We start from the raw sequence: 19809 nt of genomic DNA, 5'->3' as shown, positions 1-19809 counted from the left end.
TTCCTAAACAGAATTCATATTGCACAGAGGAGATGCACTAATTTCCTCTAAGAGTAGTTAGTTGCTCGGAAAAACGTCGTAAGATTCCCATTCATTTGCCAGAGTGCCCCTCCCAATTTGTCGGTGTTTTCCACCTGGATGCGCCTTTCAGAGCATGGCTAGTTGCCGTCGGAGCGGAGATTTCTTTGGTTTCCCGTCATTTAGCTCTTTTTCCGTCATGTCTAATCGGTCTCGAGCTTGTAATTATCTACAGCAAATCAATCTGAACGTAGAACAAAAAAAGGAGGATTCCCAGCTCCGTTTGTCTCGCGCTGGGCCGTCGCCGCGTCGCGTCGTCCCCATCGTTGGGTCGACGGCAGCGCACAGTGGATCGCGTCGATGACAGAGGTCGGACATGATTCAACAACTTTAAAAGCGTATATCTTCATGATTATGAAATTTTTACGTTTCAAAAGTATTTTCGTCGGTTTTCTCGTAGAATTTTCTATAAAAATCACCTCTTAAAATTGAAATTGTGACAAGATTAACGTAAAATTTTACAATTTTTATGAAAAATTTCATGTCCGACTTCTCCGAAGACTTGTCCCACTGTGCGGCGACGGCATCGTTGCGGCTCGATTCGGGTAGTGCCTCCTCATTAATGGCTCCCCGTGAATTTTCGATGAACCGATCCGTTTATCCGTCTCATCGTGTCATCGTCTCCATCCGCCTCCTTTTTTCGGGGTACTCGGACTATAGACTCCAGGGAAAATTGCTCACAGCCTGCTAGAGAGGCAATCTCAGTTGCCTCAAAGTATTCAGTTTTTAGTGGAAATTAATTTCGAATTACAGTTGAGAAAACACGTCCACAAAAAAATGGAGAGAAATGAACTAAAAACCGTTTTGGACCGATTTTGAGCGTGAAAGCCCTACTTTGCGACGCTCATAACTCGAAAACGGTAAGTCGCATGGAAAAAATGCATAGTATAGTGCGCCAAGTTTACGGCGAGGTAAGAATTCGGAGAGAAAACGAATATAATTTTAGCGTAATGTATTTGATGGATAACCAATCAAGGGAGAGAGAGAGAGAGGTGCGAAAAAATGACACTTACCCTCCTATGAATGACGGAGATTTTGTTCACCGAGAAAATGATATCCATCAGTTTCTGAAACAAAAAAAAAAAAAAAAAAAAAAACAAGACACTTGTGTTAGTTTTCATATTTTAAACAGAAGCACATTAAAGGATGAAGGAAATACAATACAAAGGCTCATGGGCAAAATGAGACCTTTAGTTGGTGATTGATATCGGATTTTTGAGCGATGGTTTTTACCGCTCGAATCGAAACCACTTTACCAAAATCACGTTATGATCACCCAGGAAGCCGAAGTTTTCACGGCAAAATAGAATATTCTGGAGAAAATTCACAATTTTTGAAAAACTGGTAGCTATAGCAGCAGTTTGTATTTTCGGGTTTTCCTGAGATATGTCGGGAATGACATCAATGTCTGCGCTTCCTGACACCTCCACACTGAAAAAGAAACTCCGGCCGTGGAAGCCGCACTTATGGGCCATGTAGAGGTAGACATACCGTCCGGGCATAGCACTCGGAGCAGTCAAAGCTACGGTTCCAACGCCCAGATCTTTCGACCTCAAAGCCTGGAACGGATGGCATGTCTATACAGCCCGTAACTTGTTTTTCAGTGATAGTTTTCTTAAAAAAAAAACCAAAATTTTCTGTCTCAACAGTATAATTTGGTTCATTTCAGCTATGCAAAAGATTCGTTGAATTATCAAGAAAAGTACATCTCCAAAAATTTAGTCACCGCTCTCTTCCACTGAAAAAAAGTTACGGGCTATAAATAGACGAGCCGTCCGTTCCAGGCTCAGAGTTCCGGGTTCTGGAGCCGTACCTTCGACTGTTCCAGGTGCTACACCCATAGAGTACATAGAGTCGTAATGTAAATGGGAGAGCTGGCGCCGCGCCATGTTCTGCTCGACGAGTTCCGAGCCCGGTGTGCGCCGAGTTTGGGTCACTTTTTCGATACATGTTCGATCCAAAATGGCGGTGTGGAATACGTGATGATTCCTATCTTCTTTGTTTACATCGGATGGCCGGGTACCCGTGTATTGCAAACAATCGCTTATATATCGAAAAAATGACCCGGCGGCACACAGGAGTCTCGGAATTCGGGACCTGACAAATGCTTAAAAGTGGCGCCAGCTCACCCACTTACATTACGACTCTATATACTCTATGGCTACACCCGGAACGCGGATGGTATGTCTATATAGCCCGTAAGTACGGCCTCCATGGCCGGAGTTTTTTTTCCAGTGTCGAAAACAGCACATGGAGCCGTTGGATTTTTTCCGCAGCTGTGGTCTCCGACCCGTTTATTTCCTTCCACAGCGGGGAACAACAGCTCGGCGTTCCCTTCTCTTCCTTTTTCCTGCCGGAATTGCATCAATTCAATTTCCGGCGCGGGACAGCGATTTCTTTTCGTTTCCTTCGGACGGGTCCCCGGCCTCAGTTGGTTTGTTAGTTGCACTTCCGTCTGGGACCGAGCGCGTGGAACCGCGCATCTCCCGCCGCTTCTCGATGCGGACATGAGCGGTTTTTGCGGGCGCCCGAGACCGATTGCAAATTGCTAAAAGCCATTTCCGCGAATTAACTATTCGAAATAGTAATTGAAACACGGCCATGTTGCCGCGGAATACATTAGAAAGAACCAAATTCAGAAATTGAAAAACACCGTATGAGCCCTCGGAGGTTGCCAGATTTCTCCTGAGAAAATGACAATTTACTACAGAAAATGTTGTGAATTTTTTATCCTGAAGTTTCGACCGCGATTTAATCTGCATGGAATATCTGATGAGTTCGACGGATGATATTCAAAGCTTTTTTCAAGAGTGAATATTTTATCAAAGGAAATGTGGCAACATGCAAATGTTCTTACGGTGTTATTTCTCCTTAACACAGCTGACTTGACCGTGAGAAGGTCCGAGAGTCGAAATTCGACCATTTCTACCGTGAGAATTTGTGCCATTAAATGGAGGGCTTAATTAGCATAAAAAGGTTTTATTTGCATTCCGATGCTGAAAGTGTGTTTTCTCAATTATTATGTCTCTCAGGATGCACAACAGTGACCGATATTATGAGAAGACCATACACGGAAAAGAGACCCCTTTCCTTCTTAACATCCACGCACCTTCACAAGACTATTTCTTATCAATACCCATAAAAACCATGAAAATTGGCGCGGTAAATCTTTAAAGGGAACTGTAACAAAACACGAACAATCCCATTGCTTAAATGAGAGATATCACATTTTTATCACATGGCAGGAAAAAAACCTGGGCCATATTTCCAAATCTGATTGGAGTGAGCTAATCTAGAGATACCACCTGTCGATTGCCTCAAAAATCATGCAAATTATAGCCAAGCAGACCGGTAGAACGAACTGTGACAAAAAAATCAAAATTTAGGGGCTCAGAGAGCTCATACATTTAAATTAAGACATGATAAAACATTTCCGGAAATGAGGTTCCCATATGGCGCCTTTGAAATATTTTCTTACGGTTTGATGAGAGGGTATGATGAATGTTTTAAGCGTTCGAGGCATGAAAAGTCAGATTGGCCATGGCTCCAAACGGTGTAGTGATAAAGACGAAAAATAGATCATTTGAGATTCATGAATATTTACGTTGAGCGACTGGGTCCGAGCGAGCCCATGACCTTGAGCCTTAACCTTACGTCATCACGCAGCGTGCCTATCCAGGTGAAATTTTAAATCGGCCGCACAATGGATCGAGTCAACGAGGGAGGTCGGACATGAAATTGTTATTAAAACTGCAAATTTTGATGTTTATTCCGTCACATTGTAAATTTTAAGGGGTGCCTCTAGAAGGAAATTTCACGAAGAAAACAATGGAACTACTTTTAGAACCTCGAAGTTTTGTATAAACGGATTTATGTGCTTTTAAAGTTTCCAAATTTTGTCCGACTTCTCCTATCGACTCGATACACTGTGCGTCAGACTAAACAATCGTGGCCGTGCACACTTCGAGCGCGGAGAATGGGTCTGTTGCAAATAAGAAATACTGGCAACTGAATTGACTTTCTATTGGTATAATCGTGATAAAATCACATTTGTTTCATCAATTTCAAAAGTCTGCCCTTCAACGCACATTAGGGCTGCTGCAATGTCCAGGAATTGCTTTGAAAAGAAGTGTCTGGTGTGAATCCTTGCAAAAAACGCGCTTCTGAGTTTTGGAAAGCTCAAAAATACACTTTTTGACTTAAAAAAAGAGGCTTGCGGTCGAAGTAACAATTAGATTGTCTCTCGTTCTACCGTGCTAAGGAAGAACGTCTTATGAACATTCGATAGTTGACAAATTTCCTCCAATAACATGTTTAGGAATATTTTCCCTTGAAATTATCCGACAGTTTAGATCAAATTACAAACAAAATTATCAGAGAAATTAGAAGAAAAATATTCACGATATTTTCCTGAAAATTGAAAAAAAAGTTGAAAAAACGACAAAAATATTCACTTCAAACGGCGATAATATCGCGATCTTGGCCGAGATACATGACCTCACTTAAATTGCGACCTGAGAGTAAATTGACAAACGCAAGTGAAAAGATACATGTACCACGGTTAATTCTTCTCATAACGTCGCGGAATATCTTGGCGCGATATTTTTCCGTTTGACACGAGGTGTAAACTGCCATGGTAAGGAAAAACGCTGTATGAACCTCTAGGCGTTGCCAAATTTCCTCTGATAAAATACGAATTCATTGCGGAAATAGTAAATATTTTTCTTGCAATTTTTCAGACTATTTTATTCGCAATTTAATCTAATATCTGAAAATTTCAAGGGAAAATATGCATGAATTTCGTCAAAAATACATGTTTTTATCCGGGAAAATCTGTCAACTCTCGAATATTTATACGGTGTTCTTCTTTAGCACGGCAGTGTAGTCCACTTTTCTGGAAAATCCTTTCTCTATCAGAGGAAATTCGGCAACGTCCGGTTGTCCCCCCGCAGCGCGCGCGGCGCCTCTCTCCATATGACTCGATGTAGTTTCAATTTTCAGCAGCGGACTAAATAAACCTATTAACGCCTGCAACTGATGCGATAGGCAACCGGCGCGTCGGAGCGAATATTCGATTTATTAATTAGTCTCCAATTAGTTGTTGGCACGGGACGAAGAGCGGGGCGCGGCGGAGGGGGTCAAGATGGTCATCGCCATCGCCCTCCGGGCTCTTGTCTGGAGCCCTGGACAAGAGGCAGGCGTTAATAGCAACGGCGAAGCGTGAGTAATTAACTATCGATGTTTTTCGAAGACCACTATAAAGGATACTGACTTGGCTAGCGCTAAAAAAAACTTCAGTTACTTGAACTGAAGTTCAGTTCCTGGAACCAAAAACTTTCGTTACACTGGAAAAAAAACACATTGGATCTACAGTCCAGGCTCTTAAAAACATCGACAAGATAAAATACTCTTGATTCAATCAGATTTAAGCTTAAATCAAGAACCCAGCCTCTTAATTTGAGCGGATTTCCTTTTGATTTAAGCTTAAATCTGATTGAATCAAGAGTCCTTTTTCTTGTCAATGTTTTCAAGAGTCTGGACTCTAGATCCAATGTGTTTTTTTTCCAGTGTACATGAACCAAGAATTTTGGTTTCCTGAACCAAAAACTTTGGTTACCTGAACCAAAAACTTTGGTTTTCCGAGTGAAGCAACATTTTTTTCCCCGTGTGGGTACGCAGAAAACGCCGCCGGTAAAATTTCGGCTTTCACCGGATTTCCTCAAAACTTGTGGAAAATACGATAGGGGATTCCGGAATTATGATCATTTTTTACTCTAAAAACGTTGGAGCGGAATTTTAAGGGGAACACTGACTGTAAACCGCAACTACGCCGACGAGCGAACCAAACGTGATGCACCAAAACGTTGACAATGGGAAAGAAATGGCCAGTGCGAGCGAGGGAAAAGCGGTAATACGAATACAATTGTGTCCTTTTCTCGCTGTTGAGCGTTTCAGAATGGAAAACGTTTGCTCGGGACCAAGATCGCGGAGCCCTCTGCGGTCGGCGTGATGACGGTCCTTGTTCTGTGCTGAGGAAAAAACGCCGAATGTGCATTCGAATGTTGCCAAATTTCTCTTTTTAAAATATTTCGTCAGCTCCGGCCAAAGTATCATAAGCGCCATGCGAGGTTTAAAAATTTCCGTCGCCATTTCATTTTTTTTACATAGGAAGTGTTCAACGAAACTCTACGAAAGTTTTACTGAATTTTATCGGGAGCACAAAGAAAATTCAGTGACATTTTCAAACAGATTCAACCAAAAATTTCTCTGAGAAAATAAAATTGCGGCGAAAATTTTTGAACGTCGCTCGGCGCTTGTGATACTTTGGCTGGAAGATGACGATTTGTCCTCAAAACAGTATTACTAATACTTTTTCTTAAAAATTTCTCACACGTAACATGAAATTGAGAACGAAATTTTATACAAAATTCAAAAGTTGTTTTTTTTTAAAAATTTTTTTATGTAATCAGGTGAGATTTGGCAACGCCCGAATGTTCATAGGGCATTCTTCTTTAACACAGCAGCAGTGTTTCTAACTCCGCATGGAACGTAGGTGTACATACTGCCGGATCGTGCACTGCACTGTATGATCATTCCAACGTTGCTAAATATCATCTGGAAAATTGTTGACTTTTAAAAGAACTCCGGAACGGCTTTTACCAGAATTCTGGCTGCGCCTCACGCTGCTTATATTTCTCTCGTGTTATATTTCACGTTTACAGGGAAACTGCACCATTCTGGTTTGAAATTTTGTGAGTTAAAGAGAAAGATTCATAGACAATTTGAGACTCTATTTACGTGTACTTGTTTTTTGTAAGAAAAGGAGAAAAAAAACAGATAAAAATGAAACACGGGAGGAAATTATATATGGACCCCATGAAACACAGTTAGGCTGATAGGTATATGGGCGGCATTCACTAGAATTAGCCTAACTCTATCAGACGTTGCCAAATTTCCTCTCATACTTTTTACAGAATTTACAATTTTTTTACAGAAAACTGAACAACATACTGCCTGGCACTGTCTGAGAATGTAGCTCGGTTTTCTTGTAAAGAACGTTTGAATAGAGGGCTAAAAGTTTTCCGGAAAATCCGCACTTTGTAGGATAAGACACGGAAACTTCCGAAAGATATGCGGTGTTAAATCTCAGCACGGCAGCATAGGAAAAGGTAATTTGACTCATCGACCGAACACGGTCTTTCACGTAAACGGAAACACTTTTATTTTCTCATTTTCCTCCGTTCTCCATCCCTCTCCGAATATTCCTCCTCTGCCCGCTTGCTTTCTATAACCCACACGGGGTGATCCATAAGTCTTAACCTCCACACCCCTTTTTTTGCTTTGACGTATAGCGGGTCGCGTAGAAATTTGAACAATGAGAAAACTAGATTTTCTGCATTTGGTCGTTACCACCAAAACAGCAGAACTGCCGTGTTACCAGCGAGAACAGGAACGACCACTCGAGTTTTCCTCGAAATTCCATAAATTTAATTTAAATGTATACTGAATGAATTCACCAAAAGGGTAAAATTCGTCCTACTTGGAAAATAAGAGGGTTGTCGGACAGCAGGGCGGAGAGAAATAATTGACGTAAGCAGGGCCGGATTTTCCTACTTGCTGCCCATGGGCCCGCCTGTATTTTGCCGCCCTCTTCTCATTCGTTTTGAAACATCAATAAAAACCATCAAGTGAACGTGCCGGAGGGGAAGGGGTGCATAAGACGCGTTTACTCGTGTTGAACACATTTTTTGGGAAAGCCCTGTCAACACTACTAGCAAAAGGTCACGGAACTTTGCGCGAAAGTCAAGTGTCGTAAACCTATCTTTAATGGAGAAGGCCTTCCATTCATAAGAAATGAACGAAAAAATTATGAAAGAAGTAACACAAAATTTGGTTTAATGATTTTAACTTCCGCCGCCGCGCCGCGCCGCACCGCGCCGCCCGCACCGTGTTTGGCGCAATGCGAGAAGTATTCACGCAGTCTTGTAGGCGCTATGCGTTTCATGCTGACCGCACCGAGTTAGGGCGCAATGCGTTTCATGCTGACCGCACTGAGTTGGGCGCAATGCGTGAAGTATTCATGCATTCTTGTAGGCGCTATCCGTTTCCGCTGACCACAATAACCGCACTGTGTTTGATGCAATGCGTGAAGTATTCGTGCAGTCTTGTAGGCGCGCATATGTGTTACATGCCGATTGCCGCGCCGAGGGCCTCTCCTTTTCATCTCAAGTCCTCGTCATCATTTCTCCCTAAGTCGCGCCGTTCCAGGCAAAATTGTGTGTTTGGTTTCTCTCTTAACTCGACTAATTAAATGTGCTGTCTATTGTATCACTGAAAGACGACAAAATTAGAAATTACTATACTCTCAGGAAATGAGAGATTTTGTAGCCTTTTCTCGTTAGTATTCTTTTTTCTAAATCCGATTTTTTTATACCTACATTTAAAAAAAATTGCAAAATTTGCCGCCCCCTAGATTTGCCGCCGTGGGCCGCGGCCCGTGTGGCTACCCCCTTGATCCGGCCCTGGACGTAAGCAGTAAGTCCACATCATCAAGCTGGAGAGCTGTGCTCACTACTGTCATCTGAAAACGGAACCTTTTTTTTTGGCAATTAAAGTTCAATCCTGATCTTAAAATTTGTTCGTTATTTGTTGAAAACGTAACGAGGCAAGATGCGAAGATTCGCCCGTGCGGTCTTCTTACCTGTCATGAAAGAAACAAATCTATTTTTTGTAGTCAAGGGTAAAAATCGTCATTTTTGTATTGTACAATGTTCAAATCCGATTATTGAGAAGCGGATATATTCAATGAATTTCTCACTCAACCAGTAATAGGCCTTTTCTCAAACCTCATTTTCGGGCATGCTAGTCTCTCTTCGGTGACAAGAAAAAAATGCTGAGAAACAAGGCCCGAACTGTATGGAACAAGGTGGTAAAATAGTGCTGATCTTCACTATTTTGCGGGGAAAACAAAACCAAAAAGTTCAACAATTTGAATTAGAGTCAGAAATTGAGCAATGACATTTTTTAACTTTTCGGCCTTGAATGTTGTGCCCGCAAAATAGTGTGGACCCAGAACTAACCACTTTGTTACTTCGTTAATACGGGTGGGACAGCGGATCCAGATTTTCGGAGCACCCTGTACACCAGCCCCATCTCCAGAATCTCGTTCCTCCTCATCCTATCATCGTGTCTCCTCCATGTTCCGCTCCCTGCCGTCATATTTTCATTATTACCCTTTTTTGTCCCTACGACTGTTGAGTGACTTTCTCAGAGATTTCGTTTTCCGTTTGGAGGATTTCCGTTCATCCTGGTGGATCAAGACGAATTAATTTGTACACTGTCACTGGGCAATTCGGCATAGTTATCTAGGAAACGAGGCTCGCCCAGCCTCCTACGCCGCAAGGTTCCACTCGGCTAGGTTCCGACGCGGCGTCGTGTCGCATCATGCGATGAATCGATGTACCCGCCATTTAAACTCATGGAAAAGGATCGATTTTTAGTGTTTCCACGACGGACACCTTAATAATCGATCATTCACCATGGCTTAAAATGAGAAAATATCGATAGTTGATCACGCCTCGGTACTGCGCGACACCCGGTTTCAAAATAATATGCTCCTTCCAAAACTCGACTCTCATCAGACATCCGTAATAGGACGGGCTGCAGTGGCGTGGCGTGAATTGCGATATATCGATTGTTATGCCATTTAAACCTATGGTAAAAAATCGATTATAAAGGTGTTCGCTGCGAACACCCTGTTTATCGATCCTTTTACATAGGTTTAAATGTCATAACAATCGATTTATCGCAATTCACGCCACGCCACTGACGGGCTGTGTTTCCCTTCCGGTGCGTTTCCTCAGACGGGGCAAAAAATGACACTTTATTTCCAGGGAGACGGCCAGGAATAATAGATGAAAAGTTCATGGTGCGCGCCCACGAAAAACTCAGTCGACAATGCGACGTTCCGGCTTTTTTCTCCGACATCACGGTTTTTCATTTAACAGAGTTATTTATATCCTCTGCGCTCCAGCCGATTAGAAACTCATTTGACAGCTTATATCACACGACCTTCATCGGCAAATACCATTGTGCGGTGGGAATTTGTCGATCGGCATTTCATCGGCAAAGGAGTGCTTAAAAATCAACCCATGGGATGCAACTATTCGCGCTCGACTGCTGTCCGTGTTGCAGATGCGCATATTTGAAGGCGCGCCGAAAATTAGATCGCAACAGAGAGGCAATTACGCAAGATATATTAATAGGTACATTAATAAAACTAAACTCGAACTAAACTTTAGTAAAATGATCAATGTCTCAATGGTACAAAAAAGATTGGTATTGGTAACTATTAATTACACGTGGAACACCACTAATTGGATAATTTTGACCGTAGTTTTTCTTGGTGCAGGTGTCAGTTCAGAAACATTCAGCATATCACGCGAGAATCCACCGAGCTTTTGGTTTTATAACAGGGATCATTATTTATGCAGAAAAATTCAAACTGATAAAAAATAGGATTCGTTTATGAAGACTTATCAGTTCAGATTACTATTTTGGCTGCTAAATGACGCACAGTGACTATTAAGCTTACAACTAGTTGGACGGGACCCACACCGCAGCACCTGCCTGCCATCAACAATCTAAACCTGGACGCGAATAGTGGCTGAAATGGGACCCAGTTGCCAATTCTCTTAGAATATTTTCAGTAGATGCAATTTATTATTTTACGGATATGAGCGAAAAAACTACTCCAACTTCGTCAGAAATATCAAAAAAATTACCAAACCGCGAAAATACATTGTGCGAAAAATGTTAATTGACTCCTCAAAATATAAAGGTGGCTGAGGTGAGGGCCTTTTTGCGAGAGAGCAGTAAGTTTGCACTATATTGCGAGAAAGCAGTATGTCCTGCTGATGTGTGCGAATAAGCAAGTTTTTTACCATCGTAAAATTTGGTTGATATTTTTAAAAAAAATAATCAAGCGAGTATGCAGACGATATAGCACATACGGTTGTTTGTCCGAGGTGGAAAAAGAGGTCCTTTGTTCTCAATTAAATATAAATTTTATTTATTCTTAATCACCCGAAAAATTCTTAATCTTCAGCATTATAATATGGAAAATTACGACCTTGTCAATAGAAGTTGCATTCAAAAAAACTTTTTGGTCCATTTTCTCAAAACTTCATTTCAGAAGTTACTGTTCTCTTCTTCGGTAACACGGAAGCACTGCTTAACTCCATGCCATTTTTTGAATCTAGTTCATGATTGATTCTGTTGCCGACAAATATTTTTGGGACCCCAGGCACTAATAATCCAAGCCGTGTCATCAGACAAGGAAAAAAGTTAATTCGGGAGTAACTCTACTCTTCGCCTGATGATGATTTATGAGGAGTTATCTTACGGATGTCGGGGAGAGCACTCTGCACGGCGATTTTTTGCTTGCAAATTAGGTTAGGTTTGCTTTTCACTATTCTTCGGCCATCAGTCACCAAAAGGCAAATCTGAGCGTTGACCTCCGAAAGTAACTTTTACACCACGAGGATAGCAGTGCAGGGTTTCTCAAATGGACTGAGTTAAGCAGAAAGGAACTAACCCACATTTTGGAAAAAATGGAGTTATGAGTGGTTTTGAACTCAACCACTGCTCTACTATCTATCGCCGAAAATTCAAAGTTTTTGTTGGAGCAAATTTTGCAGAAATTGAACTTGAAGTTTATCTTTTACATTGAGTCTTATGCAGGAGCTAAACTTTAAGCCTCTTTTTCTCGGTTCGATCCCGATATGGCTTGGTTCCTTTCTGTTTAACTCCGTCCAAATATTTGCTTTCTATCTTACCGGAACCAAATTCCGGAAGGGAAAATAGGGAAATGTGACAACACCGCACTCGCTACCGCCATGCGACGGTTTATCCACTCGAGCCCGCAGTTTTTTCCATAAAACAACTTCGCAAGGAGCCATTAAAAAAAAAAAAAAACAAAAAAAAAAAAACAAGAGGACAAGGAGGCACTCACACACACGTCTCGGCGCTCGTAACGCCACTCACACACGGCGGAGCGTTACGACTCGGGGGCTACCCAATTAGACATCGTGTCACCTGTCGGTCCGCCGGGACCCCAGTCCGACCCCCGATACAGTTATCACCGTGTCAACCCATGCTTCCCATGCAGCTCCCTATCGCCCCGCAGCGCCGCACAGTGGACCGAGTCCATGAGAGAGGCCGGACAAAACTTGGAAACTTTAAAAGCTTATAATTCCGTTCATACACAACTTTGAAGTCTTAGAAGTGGTTTCATTGGTTTCCTTGTGAAATTTTCTTTCGGAAACACACCTTAATGGAGATGTTTCATGTGTGAGGAATTTGCGATTTGACCATTGATTCTCATGTAAAAGTTCGCGAGAGACACGATGGTGCCACTGGTTTTCTCTGAATTCAAATCCCAAGCTCAAAAAAAGCTCTCAAGTTGAGGCTAAAATGGAGGGAATATCCCACGCTGTCCTGAGAGTCCACCTCTATATGAAGACAAACTCTCCATGCAAAGATAGGGAGTAAATACATTGACGAGGCTGCAACTTTATTTGGGTACTCAAACATTGAAAACACGGTAATCCTGTCAATGTATTTGCTCCCTATCTCTGCATGGAGAGTTCGTCTTGATGTAGAAGTGGACTCTCAGGATAGCGTGGGATATCCCCTCCATTTTGGCCTCAACTTGAGAGCTTTTTTTGAGCTTGGGAGTTGATTTCAGAGAAAACCAGTGGCACCATCGTGTTTCTCGCGAACTTTTACATAAGTATTGATAGTCAAATTGCAAATTCCTCACACATGCAACATCTCCATTGAAAATATGACGAATTAAACATCAAAAGTTGTAATTTTCGTTAAAAATTCCATGTTCGACCTATCTAATTGACTCGATCTACTGTGCGCCGCGCACCGTCCCCAACGACGCGACGTGACGGAGCAAGCCGAGGCGACACGACTCCCCCACTCGAATGGCAACCTGTTTTGTGGACCCAGGGTGAATAGTTCCGTGTATTGCCACCACTTCGATGTGCGATCGACACTACCGTGTTACCAAAAGGAGTAGTCACGACCAAATTTTCGAGATCGAGGTTTACTACACTGGAAAAAAGTCACCGGCTATACAGGGTGATCCAGGGTTAAACGGTCAGACTGCAGGAGCGTGTTCTGTGTGTCAAAATAAGACTTTTTTGTTGTACAAACATTTTTCCAAATGTGCCCTCAGTCGGAGCTACACCCCACCCCCCCCCTCCCGAAAAACAAATTTTCGGGATGTAAATCGTTTTTCCTGAATTTTGGCACAGTTGTGAACCAGATCTCTTGAAAATTGGTACTCCCCTGTACTTTTATACCCTGAATTCATAAATGATCTAAAAAAAATTGGAAAGGAAAATATTCATAAAACCAGGAAATCTGTATTTTATAAAAGGAAATTTGGCAATGCCTGAAGGTGCATACAACATTTTTCTTTAGCACGGCAGAATAGTAGTTCCTTATTGCAAAATGCAGTCCAAATGCCCTTTTCTCTCCAGCGATTCATCGAGACTTTCGATTCTGAGTCGTTCAACGGGAAGCTGTCGGAGATTCTTCCTTGATTTATTTTTTTCATTTTAATCGTTTCTGCATGTAATTAGAATCGATTGAGGCCCTGAGTGACGGGAAGCACAAAGAGAGGTGTCCTCTCACTGATTATCTGGGTAAATTACGTCGTGCGGCTCCCTGCACCATCGCGGTAGTTAAATCGAGGAAAGTGTCGCGCAGATCTTTCCTCCGCATGGCATACTTTTCCAATTCGTTATTTCCGCTCGAGTCCGCTCTAAGTTTTGCATCATCATCATTTCATCTTCAAGCTCAACTCAACCCCTTCTCCTTGCATACTTTATTCCTTTTTTTTTTTTTTACGAGAAACAACACAGAACGCCACGCCGCCTTGAAATGGACCGCGTTTAGCAGAAAAGAACCAAGGCACATCAGCTAATGCCAAATTTAACTGGGCAATTTAATTTTTTACAAGAGAACGTTTGTGCAAATTCCTTCGAAAATTTTGAAGAATTTGCTTCGTGCAAAGCAGAAAATTCACTGGAATTTGCACAAGAATCCGCACAACCGATATCTTATAAAAGGTGATATTGCCTAATTAAAAGCTGATGTGGCTTGGTTTCCTTCTGCTTAATGCGGTCCAAATTTCCTATGAGTTTCCTATGAGTCCCATTATAGAAAAAGCTCACTTACACAGTTTCAAGTCAGAGAGTCGATTAAGTTTTTACATAGGGAAAAAAACTTCGTGCATGGGATCCGAAGTTGACGTCATATGGATCTCTGAAGTTTTCTGATCACGCATCCGAAAACTTGAGGTCGAGCTGCCGAAGTTCGGATCAGACATCGAGGCACTTCGGTACGTACCGGAGTACTTCAGATGTGTGACCCGAGCCCTGCGGTATATATCAAAGTACTTCAGATGTCTGACCCAAACTTCGGCAGCTGGACCTCAAGTTTTTAGATACGTGATCCGAAAACTTCAGAGATCCATATGACCTCAACTTCGGGTCTCACGCACGAAGTTTTTTTCTCCGTGTAATGTTTCATTCGACCGCATCATTTGAATAAAGCTCTGTTTCTGAAACATTTTAGAAATGACATACGTGCCATCGGACGCGTATTTTAATGGACGAGCCAGAAAACGTGGTTCCTTGCTTCAAAAATGCGGTCCAGTTCAGAGTTCAGAGACACCACTGCCCGAGTGAGCCGCGACACGTTTCGCCCGAGCACATGATCGTCGATCGCGAACCTGGTCGGCAGACGAGTCTGCGACATTTCGTCGTTACCTGACATTCTGACATGAGGGCGTAACTACATCCGACACGAGCCCCGGCGCCCATATGATACCCTGCTTTCCGGGGCTCACGCGGAAATGGAATTACGCCCTCGGGTCGCGAGACGATTTAGCCGGCCGCGAGACGGCCTTGGGACTAATTCAACCCGGGTTGGCGGGGCGGCATAACCAGCTGCTGTTTGGATTCAATTAATTCTCCGGACACATTTTGAGTTGAATCAGGTTCTGCGTAGAGAGCGCTGACTGGCGGGCGTCTGCGTCTAGGAGCGATTCCGGTACCGAGGCCGGTGCGATGGTCGGCGGCAGGATGTGCCGGTGCGCGTACCTGGGTCTGCCCCTGCAACGAGCCTCGAGCCCCCGAGGAAAAACGCCGCAAGAACATCCCAACATTGCCAAATTTCTCGTGATAAAATATGCATTTGTGAGGAAAGTTATAGATTGCTTTCCTTAAAATTTTCAGATTTGTAAGGTAAAATTACGAATTAAAACCTGGAAAAAATCCGGAGAAAAATATCGACAAGTTTCCCGGAAAATTCGAATTTTACCGAAGGCAGTTTGGCAACGCCTGAAGGTACATACGGCGTTCTTCCTCAGCACGGCAGCGCAGCTGATAAGTGCCGTGCCCTGCGCCGTCAGCCGTGTAAGCTCAACCGTGACTTCACACATCCTCTGTCGGGACACGGGACGCGCCGATACAGGGTATGTCTTCGAGTCGTGTGCCTTTGTCACGTCTTAAAGGGTCGTCCATAAATCGTCGGTTCCCCGACGAGGTATGACGTGACTACATTCCAACGTTGGAAAATTCACTCTCACTAGCCCAGACGGAGGAACGTTATTCCATTTTTTTTTTTTTTTTTTTTTTTTTTTTTTTTTTTTTTTTTTTTTTTTTTTTTGAATTTTATTGTTTAATTTATTGATCTTCTGTACAGAGATTACAATTTTTTCTTTAACATTCCATTCTATACGATAGCGAAATTAATCCAAACAATTCAATTTCTCACAGGAGAATAACTGTATACCTTAACCATACGTCATCACCTTCCGGCCAAAGTATCACAAGCGCCATGCGACGTTTCAAAATTTCCGGTGCAATTTTCTTTTTCTACAGTGAAATTGTTGGTTGAATCTGCTTGAAAACTTCACCGACAATCGGCAGCTCAAAGAAAATTCAGTAAAATCGGACAGCTCCGTTGAACAATTTCTCTGTTAAAAAAAAATGGCGGAGGAAATTTTGAAACGTCGCATGACGCTTATGATACTTTGGCCGGGAGGTGACAATATGTCGCAGGGAATTAGCAATCGCCGAAAAAGTGCAATCTATTTGTGTTGTATAGAAAAATACTAAAAGTTAGGAACAAAAAAACAAAAAAGAGAATACTGATCGTAATTCTTGGCATTGAAAGGGACGCTTTATCCTTCTTAAATGTTTGGTACCAACTAGCAAAATCGCATTTGCGCGATCAATGACTTTCATTAGGTTAGATTTGACTTGGCAACTAAACCAAATTCATGAAAAGCGGAGAGTATCACGAAAAACTGAAGGCGTCCTGCTTCGAGATGGGGTTTTTATGTTCTTTCCCCACGAAATCTTCTTTAATATCGATGTGAATTATTTCAATAGGATGAGTTAACATGAACGTCGCTTGCAAATTGCCAGCGATTGCTGATTGCCTGTAACATATACGATTTATGTCCAAAGTTTTGTTGATTTTTTAGTGTAATCAGAGGAAAGTATACTCAGCGTTTCAAAATTTCTAGGGAAAACCTAATATTAATGAAAAAAAAAGCTTAAAGGGACCATGTATATTGACCAAGTAAGGAGATAATCTAAAAAAGTTGTTTCAAAATTTTGACTTGAGCTTGAGTGTGGTCCCTCCGACCGTGCGAGACGTGACACGTGTAGGTGTGCTGGCGTGCCTAGGAAAAAACCTCGTATGAACATTGGAACATTGCCAAATCTGTTCTTTAAAACACGAATTTTCTTCAAAATTCAAAGGTATTTTTTCATATTTTATTCTTTAAATTTCCACCCCAATTCAATTTAGTTAACCCAAAAATTTGAAGAAAACATTTTCATAACTTTTCCCGAAAGTTAGCATTTTATCCTCAGCGATTTGACAACATTCAAATGCTTTTACGGCGTTCTTTCCCATTTCTGCAGCATGGAGGAAAATTAGGAAACATGAATTCAGAGCTCTGAACGTACCGATGAAAATATCGGACAGCGATTTCCATCCGTCAATCTCATTTCAATAAACGTCTCTAGGGGCCTTGACATTTGAAAATGATACATGGACCGCGTTAAACAATTCCTGAGGGAGATCAGATAAATCCAGATACAGTTTACATAAACTTTTCTAAAACGCTCACTGCTGGGAGGAAATCTCAACGATCTCACTGTTTGTCTGATTGTTCCTCTTTCGTTTTTCGGGGAGGGCGGCTCCAGCGAGGTAATGTGACGGAAAAACGGACCTTAGTATGCAAGGTGTCTGGAAATCAACGTATTTAACTTTCAGTATCGATTTTTCGGTTAAAATATAACTTTTTCCCTTTAAACATGCCCAAAAACGCTTCATAAGTGAGCTACTCGCTTCCAATGTTTACATTTTTTCCCAAAAACAAGTGGGGAGATTCTACTGATATCACTCGGTAGATTCTTTACTTGTTTCAGTCCGAATTTGACTAACATCACTATAGAGTCAACTGAAAGCAGTAGAGATTCAACTGATATCAAAGAAGATCCAACAGGTATATCAGTAAAGTACTTAACCCATTCCCTCTCGTCATTTTCGGCAGGAATGACCTTTTTGAGCAAAACTCGAACGTACACGGAAAAAGCAACTTAGCGCCGAGCACCAACTCTTTAGGTAAAACAGCGCCAACTACAGGCAGTAGAGTTAAGCCCAACAGCTTTAGGGTCCAGCCCTAGGGCTAGTTGGCACTATTTTATCTTAAGTGTTAGGGCTCAGTGCTAAGTTGTTTTTTCGTAAATATTGCATACATCAAGAATGTAAACTTACTGCCTATCGATGTTCATCCAGTTGAGTCGTATGTGGGCTAAAGCTCGGTAAAAGTCCGGGTTTTTTTTCCAGGTTCAGATTCTCCCGACTTGCTAATCTGAGTTGAGCTCCACCCGTGCTGTGACGCTCACGAATTTCATAGATCATCGAATCCGACCGTATTCCACACACTGACAATCGGAGGATGGGACGCCATGGAACGGGGAAAGTGGTGAGCAAATAACTCATCTCATCCGAGTTTTTCCGTGTTTCCCACATTTCGTTTGTTTTCCTTCCGCGTGAGCACGAACGGATATGACGTCGCTCCTGGCATACGGGCGTACATCGATTTTCGCAAGAGCCCCAGAGAACATGGATTTGTTTGTAAAACAGGATTCATGTGGAAATGGAGATGTTGCATGTGTGAGGAATTTGCGATTTGACTACTGATTTTTATGTAAAAGTTCGCGAGAAATACGATGGTGTCTCTGGTTTTCTCTGAAATCAACTCCCAAGCTCAAAAAAAGCTCTCAAGTTGAGGCCCAAATTGAGGGGATATCCCACGCTATCCTGAGAGCCCACCTCTACATCGAAACAAACTCCTATGCAAAGATAGGGAGCACATACATTGACAGGGCTGCCACTTTATTTGGGGACTCCACAACTGAAAACATGGCACCACTGCTAATGCATGTGCTCCCTATCTTTGCATGGAGAGTTTTTTATATACTTTTTTAAAGGTTTCTCTATTTTTTTTTTTTTTTTGGGTTTAAATATTTTTTTTTTTTAAATTATATTACTGCAAATGCGTCAAGGCGACTTTCACTCATGTTGCTCAATTTTGAGGACCGTGCATCTCACTTCCGAACACCAACATAGTGTTGTGTCCATTTCACGAGGCGCCGCTTTTGCGTCCTCAGGAGCCCCTTGTGCGGCCTAAAACTGACGAACCAATCAGGGAGCAGCTCAGAGATAGAAATACTCTCTCTATACAGTTTAACTCTGTCCGTTCTGCTTCATTTTGAAGAGGATCTAAAAGCGAATTTTGGCGGCAATTAGATCCGATCGTCTAGTTCCGATGAAGTTGGTGACATCGGTGCCATCAGTAGGGCAACAGACCCATCCATCAGGTTGGACCAATCACAGAGCTTCCCTCCAGATTCATCAGACCCCAAATATTTCATGGAGTACAGGAGCCGAATTTTGTTGGTCCTCCTACTGTGCGTAGTCTCGACTCGACTGCACTTAAGTCTGACTTAGCGCTTCTGATTGGCCGGTGATGCTATTGCCATCTCTGTTCTGCTCTCCGATTGGTTCATCGCTTTTCGGCTTCATGGGCCCCAAAGATGGCCCTATGTAAACAAACTTTCTCATAATCTCTCGCATGAGATGAATTGTAGGTTAATCTTCCTCTCCTCGTGCGGCTTGCATGTTCTAAAATGTTCCTTATGAACCTAACCTCCAGAACCTAACCTCAATTCATTGCTTACATTGGGCTAACTTTTGGGGCTCCATGATAGCCTGAAACTCGCCGACCAATCAGAGAGCGGCACAGTCTCTCTATTAAAAAAGGATCGAGACGGCAATACTCTCCCGCTTTTAGGTGTTCTAGTTGTACCTCTACGAGAAAGAGCTGACGAAAATCGGCCGCAGGTTGCATTCAAACGATGTCCCTGGTGAGCACCAACCATCGGTTTGATGAGCCCCGAAACGAGAATCGGGCTTACAAGAAAATACGGATTCAATGGATCGGATTAACACGCTCTACGTGATCCGACGCGAAAATTCGCGGTAACATTCTACTTTTCGCGGGGAACGAGGCGACGGGGGAAAAAGCACTCAACACACACGGTAACAACACACTCGGCCACGTTG

The 19809-nt window shown here is 42.5% G+C and overlaps 1 protein-coding gene across 1 annotated transcript in view; it reads right to left on the bottom strand.

Annotated features, from left to right (window-relative positions):
• LOC140223920 (uncharacterized) overlaps window positions 1-19809 on the bottom strand; it is an 85603-nt gene that overhangs the window by 29296 nt on the left and 36498 nt on the right. The window contains exon 5 of the mRNA XM_072296430.1: window positions 1092-1145. Within this exon, the coding sequence (XP_072152531.1) occupies window positions 1139-1145 (7 nt within the window). The 3' untranslated portion in view covers window positions 1092-1138. The remainder of the gene's footprint in view (window positions 1-1091; window positions 1146-19809) is intronic.

This window comes from Bemisia tabaci, chromosome 2 (genome assembly GCF_918797505.1).
Source record: "Bemisia tabaci chromosome 2, PGI_BMITA_v3".
In the NCBI taxonomy this organism is placed as follows: domain Eukaryota; kingdom Metazoa; phylum Arthropoda; class Insecta; order Hemiptera; family Aleyrodidae; genus Bemisia; species Bemisia tabaci.
Note: the sequence above shows the minus strand (reverse complement) of the source record. Positions and strands in the feature narration are given on the sequence as shown.